This window comes from Episyrphus balteatus, chromosome 3 (genome assembly GCF_945859705.1).
Source record: "Episyrphus balteatus chromosome 3, idEpiBalt1.1, whole genome shotgun sequence".
NCBI classification, from domain to species: domain Eukaryota; kingdom Metazoa; phylum Arthropoda; class Insecta; order Diptera; family Syrphidae; genus Episyrphus; species Episyrphus balteatus.
Genome location: NC_079136.1, coordinates 79,370,865 through 79,382,518, shown reverse-complemented (window position 1 = coordinate 79,382,518; position 11,654 = coordinate 79,370,865). Strand labels below are relative to the sequence as shown.

The window sequence follows — 11,654 nt, the reverse complement described above, 5'->3', positions numbered from 1 at the left end:
AATAGAGTCTAAAAAGTCATTTCTTTTCATGTCACATTCGATGGATTTTAAAAATTTTTGAAAATTCCTTTTTTTTAGAAAAGGGGTACCCCTTGGATAATTTTCGAAAATCTTGAAAAAAATAATTTGTAAGTTTTTAAACTGAATGCATTGGCCTGCTCACTGTGATGTCATATTTGTAAACCAAAACTTATTTCGAGACTATGATCCGAAAATATCTTCTTCCGAATGAAGGAAAAGAAATATTTCGATTGCAAATAATTCAGCAACCCGAACTCCTACAGACATTTGGTTTTCAGTTATGAATAAAGTCTAAAAAGTCCGTTCTTTTGATGTCACATTCAATGGATTTGGAAAAAAAAGAAATATTTCGATTGCAAATAATTCACCAACCTGAACCCTTACAGACATTTGGTTTTCAGTTATGAATAGAGTCTAAAAAGTCCGTTCTTTTGATGTCACATTCGATGGATTTGGAGAAAAATTTTGAAAATTCCTTTTTTTTTAGACAATTTTTTAGGATAATTTTCGAAAATCTTAAAAAAATTAATTTGTAAGTTCTTTAACTGAATGCATAGTCTTGTTCACTGTGATGTCATATTTGTAAACCAAAACTTATTTCGAGACTCTGATCCGAAAATATCTGCTTCCGAATGAAGGAAAAGAAATATTTCGATTGCAAATAATTCAGCAACCCGAACTCCTACAGACATTTGGTTTTCAGTTATGAATAGAGCCTATTTATCTATCTTTTGATGTCGTACTCAATAAATTTTGAGGACATTTTTGAAAATGTATTTTGTTGGCAAAAAAATCTGAAAAAAATAAATTTTTATTTTTTTTCCTGAATACATTGTTCACTGTTCAATTTTCTTTGAAATCATATTTCTGTAAATAAAAACTTGTTTCGAGATTTTTCCTCTATTACAAAACCAAAATCATTCTTCACTTACCCTGAGAAATTAAGAAAAGAAGTAAAGATATTAAAATCACATAATTTCATCCTTTGATACTTTATACACCTACAAATCTTTATTCAAAAAAAAAAAAACATACTTTAAACTACATATAAACAAGGAACAGCCCACCATCACATTACAAAAAAAAAAAACATCTATTAAATAAACATATATTTAAATACATCTAAACTGGGAGGTAGTTTGAACATCTCGAATAATGATGCACTCATCACTTTGCATTCCACGAATTATTTATTATTAATTTTCTTATGTTTTTCCATACAACTGAGCCTTTTCATACATACTATCCCATATTTTCAATTTTTCAGCTTCTGGCAAATCAATAATTTGAACTTCATTTGATATATTGCAACACTTGAGAGGATATTCATTTTTCTCCAAAGGTTGAATGTTAACATCACTTATAACATCACAATTGGGACTACCATTTTGGGCAAAACTGGTCCAAATGCCAATCATTCTTTCGATGGTTTTATACTCTGGGGTATCCTTTGACAATCTACACGAGAATGTATTGTAAAAAAGATAGCAAATATCATCACCATGACACGCTCCAGTATGTCCCTTGCCGCATATTAAGTTACGAATCTGGTTGAAAAATGGTGAGTCGAATTCAAAACGATACAGATATGTTGGTGCTTTGCTGTACTCTAAACGAGACTGAACTGTGCGTGATATTCCATGCCAGAACATTTTATATGAAAGTAACTATGAAAAAAAAATAAGGACATCGAGGTTAAAATGTAATTAAATTAAAAGATAAAAAAAAAAATACCTCGAGGTATTGCATTGAGGTTTTTAAACTGCATCCTTCATCACCAAAATACGCCTTTTTAAGTCTTAAACCAAATTCTTGGCATTTTTCACTATTTCTCTCCAAACCTAGGTCATTCGGAACAAGATATTCACAATTTTTAACTTCGTCCAGTGTAATCGGTCTTCTGCGAATCTCTAAACCGTTTAAAAATTCATAAGATAATTTAAAAAAAATATTAATCCTTTTTACAAACCTGGAAGAAAAAGAAGTCCTTCGTGTGAATTTCCGCCAATCAGGAGTGGAATGTCATTGCTCCATGTAGTTTTCATTAACTCCAAAGGTGCCTTAAAAATAACGCAGTCTTCTGTTTCATAAGGCTCTATTGTTGGAGCAAAAGCAAATAAGACGCGATTTCTTTTTTCATCCTTATTTGTTATTCTAACAGCAGCCTTGACAATATCTGGACCATTTGCTTTGGACAAAAACTCATGCACAGCCTGGTCTTCATCTGCTCCAGTATATCCTAATGAAGTAGCTAATCGATATGGCCAATTATTAACTGGTGGCATTGCCCAATGGCACAGTGCACTGCCAGATTGAACGATAGCCTTGTGGAAGAGTCCTTTGGCTTGGTGAGAAATCATTAGGAGATGAGTTGATGTTCCACCAGCACTTTCTCCAAAAAGAGTCACATTATCTGGATCTCCACCAAATCTTGAAATATTTTCTTTGACCCATTTTAATCCCATAATTTGATCTTTCAATCCAGCATTGCCAGGTATGTTTAATTTAGGATCTTTGAGACTAAGAAATCCTGGAATAGTTTATTTCGAAATTATTTCAAAAATATATATTTTATATTTTTTAAGCTCATACCAAATGGTCCCAATCTATAAGTTATTGATACATAAACAACATCTTTAGCCATTAAATAATCTGGCCCATAAATGTCCCTTGAAGCTTCACCAATTTGAAAACCGCCACCATATATCCATATCATAACTGGTGCAGGCTTTTCTGGTTTCACCTATTAGATACATTATTGTTTAAAAAATATTCATCAGATACTTCAAAAAATAGCTTACATTTTTTGTAAATACATTAAGATACAAACAATCTTCGGATCCTTTGCATTTTGTAAAAACAAAATTCTCTTGAAGAGGTTTTTCGCAGGGTTGAGTACAGTCTTTTACGTTGGTCCATGGATCTGGAGGCAGTGGGGCCTTAAATCGAAGTTCTCCCAATGGAGGTTTGGCAAATGGAATATTTTCAAAGCTAAAATATGAGTCGCCGTAAACGGAATTCCTTTTAACGCCTCGAATAGGGCCTTTGGTTGTTAGAACTTCAATTGTTTCATTTGTAGTTAGAGAACTTTGCTGAAGTTTATATCCTATGATTCTAAAATGAAAAAAAAAAAAAATTAACTCAAATAAAGTTTTTTTCAACAGGTTAACAGTTATTTTTGTTTTCCAAAATTATTTCGAAAAAAATCATTCAATGTTAATGTGCAAGTCTCCAAAGTCGACCAGGAAAATGCTAACGAAAAAATAGCTTGAAGTATCTATCCTGTCAAAGTCAAAATAAAAAAATTACAAATTAATTTAAAATCAAGAAAAACAACAAAAAATATTTTTTTAACACAAGAAATAAATGAATAAAAAGTGAAGAAACCATCAACACTGCTGTTGGAGTCATGAAAAATGCACAGGACAGTAAAAAGCAAGTGACAAATAATTGAAAACTCTCCAATTTTTCCCCAGAGCTGCGTACTGAAAAACGAAAAGAAAAACGAAATTTTTCGTTCAAAATTTCGCTAACGAAATTTTGTATGGAATATTTCTTTTTGCTTCAGCTGCGTACCAGACTTAAAAATGGGATCTTTGAGAGTTTTGGACTTTTTTCCTATTCACACAAAAATTTTATTGATACAAAAAATAGACCACGGTTGTCAAAATCTGAGAACCAAAAATCTAAAAGTCAATGCCATTCTTTACTTTATTTCTAATGAAATTATTATGCTTATTTTCGCATGTAAAATAATTACCTAAAAAGTTGCTAATTTTGTTAAAAAGTTTTACATGAATAATATAATTTCCCGAGGCTGAATAAAATCATTTGTCCAATCATAGTGTTATTAAAGAAGGAACACCAAATATTCATTTCGTAATTAACCAGTTGATACATTAAATATGATAAAGTATAAAAGGCCTTAACCATATGACTAAGTATCAATTATGTTTAAGGTATAATAAAAAAACAAGAAATAAACCTTTAACCCAACATTTTGTTTATTATTTGCTTGGGAACTGAATGATTTTTAATATTTAATAACTTCGTTTTTAGAGCTATTACGGTGGATCTTCTGCTCATGTAGAATATTTTTTGGAAATTAAAAAAACCCAAAGTAATTAGGTAAATTTCAAGGCCAATAAGATGATTCATAAATTAAACACAATTGTTCACATTGTTTGAATTAAGTGCGTAGAAAAGCAAAAGGAAATTAAAATTTTTTTTTTTTATTACCAATTGACCAATTTTAGGTTTCTTCATTGATTCATAGGTAAATATCATTCAAAAATGACTTCATTGTGATTTTAAAAGGGGGATAGTGCATTATTTAGATAAATATAGTAATCGAAATACGACATTACGCACACATACAAATTATAATGTTGAGATACTTTCCAGTTTGTGTTCTGAACATTTTTATATATGTACATACAATTACTTTTATTAAAGTGGAGCATATAAAAATCGACAAACGTCAAAACGTAATCAATATGTAAAACTTAGCTTAGGATTACTTTTCACCCATTTCGATTAATCCTTCTATAACTTTCTATGTACTTCTTGCATTAGATTCTGACGTCTAGATTTCGTTCGGACAGTCCCAATTTATACTGTTTGAATTAATTAGATGTCGCGATTTTGTCCCGTTATTCCGTTTCTTAATCCGTTTTCGTATGAAGTTTTTAAGATTTATGGGTGTCGAAATTCTTTTGAAAACCGGCACACCTACCCTAGTCGACATTTAGATTAATTTATAACGTGATCAAAACGAGTATAATTACTAAGCCAAGATCACAGAAGTTCCCTTTCTAGTGTTTGATTACACAAATTAAAAACATTTAAGACGGTTAAGTAATGCACTTACACTTACATACATCCAGTTGCATAATCATTGAGACTAAACTTGTTGGAAACATTAATTAAGTCTCTTTGTACTGATTCAGATTCGTTATTATTTTTGTAAGATGGTGAAGCGAACAAAGGAAAATCCGAAAATCGTTTTTGTAAGTCTTTAATAAGCAGCAATGTAAATAAAAATGGTCCAATATGGTTTCCTTGGGGAACACCAGAATAAGAATGAAAAAGTATTTTCTAAAATCATTATAAACGGTATCTCTTTACACGAAATAGAATACATTTTTTAGTAAAAGAAACTTAGATGCGTACTTGTTTGGTGCTCAAATAATTTATTTCTTTTTGCTTTACAAATTAAAGTTAATCCACATACCTACATAGAAAATGGCTAAAATTGCATTTAAGATTCAAATATTTTAAAATGATGAAATATTGTAAAAATTAAAAAATTAAGGAGAAAATGTTAAAAAAGTTCCGTCAGGCAACTTTTAAAAAGTTCGATATTGTTTAACATTGTTTTGTTACTATCACGATCAAAATGTTGTAGGTACATTCGTTAAGGAATTTAAAGTTGTATCTACGCGTAATTTATAAACATCTTGCATCTTTCAAGCTTTAGAACAGCGGATATTTCCTTATTTTTAATTTTGCACTGAATTTATTATTATTTATTTGATTTTTTTCTTTATACTTTTTTGATGGATTGATAGCTGAGTGTACCTATAAATGATACTTTGAATGCAGAATCACGTAATTTATGTGAAACAATTTTACATCTGACATGCATTGATATTGCGTGCAATAACGTGGGATTGTATTGTTTCATGCAGTGTGCCTTTTGCCAACATAAATTTAATCTGATAAATGGAAATATTATTGAATTTTGCTTTTTCGGTAAAAGAATTTTTTATTTTGATTGTATCCTGGCTTCGGGACATTTATATTTGTTTTTCATTTTAATTGCAATTCATCCGAAAAGAAGATTAATTAAATAATCGTTTTGGTAATGTCGTTTTTTATATATTTTATTAATTAAACAGGATTCCACTTATTTGTATTCGAAAAACCAATAAATCCTTTCTTAATATTTAGCCAGTATAAGAATATTATCTGGAATAATTCAACCAACTTCGATTAGAACATTAATTTTTTAACCCCAGGAGTTAATTAAAAAAAAAACTGCTGCTCGATGACGCAACAATTCGATTCTTAGGCCAGTACACACATGTGTCTCTAAAATGCAGTGGAATTTTCACGCAGGATTCGATCTGCACAATTAGATTTATATCATTATTATTTTGATGTCTTAACGTTTGTTACTTAAGATTTATATAAAATGGATCCTAACTCGGAGTAACCTTATCTATGGCGGAAGTATACGAGTAACATTACTTTAACCTAATGAAACTAAAAGTCACAATGTAAATAGAGCAAAGTTTAACAAATTGCAAGTTTGCTAGTAAACACTTCAAATAGAAAAAAAAAAAATTATGGAAGCAAATTATATATATTTACAATAAAATACAATAAAAGCTATACGCTTTTTACAACACATACCATACATACATACCTACATACATTTTAACTCATTTACAAGGTTTGTTTATTGATATATTAACTTTGTTTGCAAAATGAATTAAATTGATTTTTTTTAGACTTTGAAGCAATGAGTTCTGAGTAATCTATCAATAATTTTGTACATATATTCATAAATAGTTGTCTGTTAATTTTATGATATTAAAAATAAACTTTACAAATACTTCCTTGATTGAGTTTAAACTGTGGCGTTTTAAAAGATAAGATGCAAGTGCATAATGTAATATTCTGTTTTTAATCTGATTATCAGAAAATAATTATGTAATTTGTTTTTGTTATTAGATATTACTTAGTTTTTCTGTACATTTAAATTTTTATAATTTTTTAAAAAATTTTTTAAAATTTAATAAACAAAAAATTAGGTAGGTTACATACGAGTGTATGTAACGTAATGAAAATTCGATTTTAGTATATGGGGGGGTCTAGGAATAAATTCATAAATGAATTTTTATTTTAGTATTCAAAGTATCAAGAAACATTTGGCGGTTATTTTTACTTTCGATACAGGCAAGTTTAGGATTCGGAAAAAAAATCGAACTTGAGATATGTAACTATTTTAATTACATTACGATGATGGAGAATGCCAAAAAAGTGGGTCCGGCAATTTGGTCTGTCTGTCCGTATCTGTATGTGCCACGAGCTACAGCCTAAACTAAAAGAGCGATTTTCTTCAAACTTGGCAGTTAACAGTTTTAGATGATTCCCTAGAGGGGAAATTAAATTTTTTTTAGGACCAAAACTAACGGTACCTGCCATATAACATATATACAAAAGTAATTTTTTTTTTCAAAAACGGCTCAAACGATTTTGATAAACTGATTTGTGTATAATTTTATATACAAGACCCAACTTTTGAATTAAAAAAAATTTTTTTTGGAGGTTACTAACGGTACCTGCCATAGAATCTTTTTTTTTTTTTTTTATTTCAAAATATCTCTTACAAGACTAACCCGATTTCAAGGAAAATATTTTTACAAAAGCGTTACGGTTACTTACCGTAATATTTAAATTTTAGAAAATTTTCGTAAAAACACATTTTTGGATTTTTAAAAAATATTTCAAATTTTTTTTTTTTTTTGAAAAGTCAATTTTTTTTAAAACGGAATTTTTGGAATTTTTGGTTTTAAGTATAAATTATTTATTTATTCAAAATGGCATCCTATTATAGTTGAGTTTCCCAACTATAAAATTTAACCGAGCGTTAACTTTTAACCTCGCTATTAAATAGATTTTTGGTATGGTGAAATATGTAGAATTCAGTTACATGTTAAAGTGAGCGTTAAATTTGATTATTGGTTCTGTTAATAAATAAATAAATGGCTTATTACCAATTATTGTTGTTTTTTTATCGAGTTTTGTTTAATCCACGTCTATTACTTAGAGCCAATATTTGTTCTTCTCTTGCATTTTTAACTTATAACGATTTCAAATTCGGCTTCTTAATTTAAAATTCGGCTTCGAAATTAAAACGTCAAAAAAAAATAGAGTTATGCCAACTGGATAGTATTTAAGATTACCACATTTTCATTAAAAACGAAATGATATTTGGAACACCTCTTTTTTAAAAACTAAAGTACCTTTCAAAAACAATTTTCAGAACAACTGTGATAATACCTACTTTTGATTAGATTCTTAGATAAAAACGAACAAATACGATTGAATCCAATGAATCTTTCCTGTCTTCACTCTTGATATTATTCTCTCTGAATAGTGCACTTATAATGTTAAATTCAAAAATGTATGTAAGCTTTGTTTCATTCAATGTGTTGATATCTCGTAACTTTGAAATACCCATTTGATGGCACTACAAAATATGCTTATAATTTACAAATTATTTAAATGTCAATAATTCATAAGAATGTTGATTTGATACCATATAACCACCTATCTAAACCTACCTCAATTTCACCTCATAACAAACAATATTCAGGTTAATAACAAACGAAACCTCAACTCCTTCTAGTAAACAACCTGGCCTTTTCTTATATGATATCTTCTTGAAATAAAAGACTGCCACTGCATACAAATGCAATCCCAAAAAATATTATTCATTTACTTTCGATTTTTTTTATCATCATCATTATTATAAAACGTGCGCGCGCATAAATTTAATATAAAACACAATTGAATTGAATTAAAATATGCAAACTACCAAATCAAAAAAACGAAATCAAAACAAAACAAAAGTCAAAAGCACAGAATTAAAAAAAAAAAAAACAAAAAATTCCACCGGTTGCATAAACATTCAATGTGATTTAGAGAAAACTAGAAAAAAAAAAACAAAACATCACAAATTACTAAACACAACATGGCTCGGAGCAGGTTTTTGTGGTTTTAAAACTTATAGCTAACTGGAATAGGAATATGAGGAAAGACTCTCAAATTTCGTCACTGTGCGTTTGTAAGGAAAAAAATAATAAACAAAAAATATGTCGCACGTACTTGCTCTAGAGGTTAAAAGATGTCTCAAATTATTTGACATTCAATGTGTAATTTAATTGTTTTTCAATAAATTTGAGTCATAAAAAAATTAATAAATTAATAAATTTCTTTCTCAAACCCGATGTAAAGTTATTAACACTCGAACGGAAACAACTCGAATGAAAACAATCAAAATGAAGGTAAATAAAATAAAAATTCAAACTAATCCTATTGCGAATTTCAAGGTAGTCTTATAGCTATGCAAAACTGTCTGAAGTGGTTTCAAAGATGCTTCTTTTTTAAACATTAAATTTTTTTTAGAAAACCAATATTTGGCCTATAAAGAGCAAATAAAAACATGAGATCCAAAGGATACACTTCATATCACCAAGATGACACAAATAAACTGCAGTGACACTACTGAGAATGTCTAAGACGTCTAAGATGAAATCTAAAAGATCATTAACCTTTCCACTGGATCAATTATTTAATTAAATAATTGTAATCCCTAATTAACTTACTTGAAGGTCAATTTCACCATATCTAAAAAACTTAGTGATGCCATTTCAATTATAAATTCTTGATATCGATTTGAAATCAAAACAATGCACTCAAAACCAGAACTTTAGTTATCTTCTTTTTAAATAAATAAACAAATTTTATTTCAATAAAACATTTATCACACACGAAGTAAAATTCAGACAAAACACCGTTATCTTTTTATTCATCAAAACCTCGACGCAAACTAAAGCGTAAAGTTGAAAAGAAAGTCGATCAAGCTCCATCGTCATTTCGTCACAAGAGTGAGGAACAAATTACTAGGCTTTATCGGTGGGACGGTGAAATTAGGAAGTTAATGATATCATATCTCAGCTGTATCCAAAATGTATAAAGAGAGTAGGTAATGCCATTGATTTTATTCTCAATGTTATAACCGTAAAGCTATAGATGAGAGCCCATACCTATATGTAAATATGTTCATGTGTCGGTATACTCATATAACGAAAAGTAAGCACTAATTTGTGAAACAATGACGTTTTTGAACTCAATACAATTACTAACAAAAAATTAGAGTATACTCTTAGGCGAATTTTAAAGCTGTGATTTTAATGAAGAATTTGTTGTTAAGTTTTATGAGAATTTCAAAAGTAACGGTAGAGATAAATTCTTTCAAAATCCAAAATTTTCAATTACCCTCCTTTAGTACTCACTCATCAAGTTTTCTCCAGTTTAATGAGGCGAATTTGTCAAATTGGTTTGTTGAAAATATTCTATCCCAATTTATTTTAATTAATAATAATTTATTATTTTGCCTATAGCATTTCTTAATCACTCTTTTCTTTTGTCTGGTATGATATACATATATTTTATGAACGGCTAATTTTGTAAGCATGCAAATGAAGATGAAGCAAGATCCTACCCTGCAGCCAGCTGATCATTGCGCTACAAACCTTATATATACTTATATAATCGTTGATTGTGAAGAAATATTTTAAAAGTGTTTCAAAATTATGTTGTTTTTTTTTTTTTGTTTATTTATTAACACTTACGATAAGAAGATAAAAATTTTGTTAAAATATTGGTTATTGTTGGCAAGCGTTATTTAGTTTCGATCATAATTTTGCATCCATACCAAAGTTGTAATTCACTTTATTTGCTAGTTGTCCATGTGCATTGTGCACTCTGGTGTATACGTGTTTTTTTGTATAATTTATGCAAGATTGGGTCCTTGCCATAAAGTTAAGAATGTCACGTTATTCCTTGGTACAAGAAATTAAGTATTGGACCGGTCTGGTAATTATCCGGGCTTAAATTCCATAGGGAACGGTTTTTGGAGCTTATTCCCTTTTGTACGTTATTTTTTATCAAAAATTATGAATTCTTTAACTTTTTTCAAGTCAATCCGTATCTACATGATAAGTACAAGTAAATGGGACAAAAAAAATCAAGATATTTCGACAAAAACTTTAAAAACTGAGCAAAAACTGAACCAAAAAATTGTATTTTTTTCGCTTGGGCCTAATAATATGGCAAGGTACTGTAAAGCTAAAGTGTGACAATAATTTAAATTATTTTATTTTTGGTCGTTTGTTTTAAGATGAACATTTACATTAAAATAAGATGAAGTTTACATTAAATTTAACTGAGTTTAAGTGGAATCACCTTATTTTAAGCGGATATCACCTTATTTTAAGGTGGTTAAATTTTATGTCCGCATCATCTTATTTTAAGGTGACATTTTTTTCTCTGTGTATTACAAAGGGCGTTTGGTTTTAGTTAAAATCAGATTTTTTTTTAATTTTCTGCACTGATTTTAAACTTAAACATGTTATTTTTCATTAAAAGCCCTGTTTTTACTTGCTCTATAGGGCAAGTATTGGTTTCGTGTAGAAACAAAAATCGAGGTTTTAATCAAAACCAACATTACGATTATGGAGAAGATCAAAAACGTGGTTTTCGTCATGCCGTCCGTCGGTCTGTGCGTCTGTACGTCCATTTGTACATCGAGCTAGGGCCTAAACGGATGGATGGATTTGCTTGAAACTTGGTACAGATGATTTTTACATAATTCCCTAGACCCATTTTTTTTATTTTTTTAATATCTCCATTTTAACGCATATCCCCCATATAACGTTTTCGAGGCATTGCAAATTTCTCGAAAACGGCTCTAACGATTAAGATTAAATTTGGTGTGCGCAATACTCTTATTGATTCTAACAAAACCACGTTTTTAGTTTTTCTCAAAAAATGCGGAG

At 29.3% G+C, this 11,654-nt stretch overlaps 1 protein-coding gene across 1 annotated transcript; it reads right to left on the bottom strand.

The window, feature by feature from the left end:
* Window positions 1-1,093: 1,093 nt before the first annotated feature.
* On the bottom strand, window positions 1,094-9,661 carry LOC129913141 (esterase B1-like). The gene is made up of 6 exons (XM_055991669.1): window positions 9,420-9,661; window positions 2,823-3,135; window positions 2,614-2,764; window positions 1,991-2,551; window positions 1,756-1,931; window positions 1,094-1,688 (listed from the first exon to the last, which is right to left on the bottom strand). Exons 1-6 carry the CDS (start codon window positions 9,461-9,463, stop codon window positions 1,227-1,229), a joined length of 1,707 nt encoding a protein of 568 aa, XP_055847644.1. The 5' UTR covers window positions 9,464-9,661; the 3' UTR covers window positions 1,094-1,226.
* Between the last annotated feature and the right edge of the window lie 1,993 nt (window positions 9,662-11,654).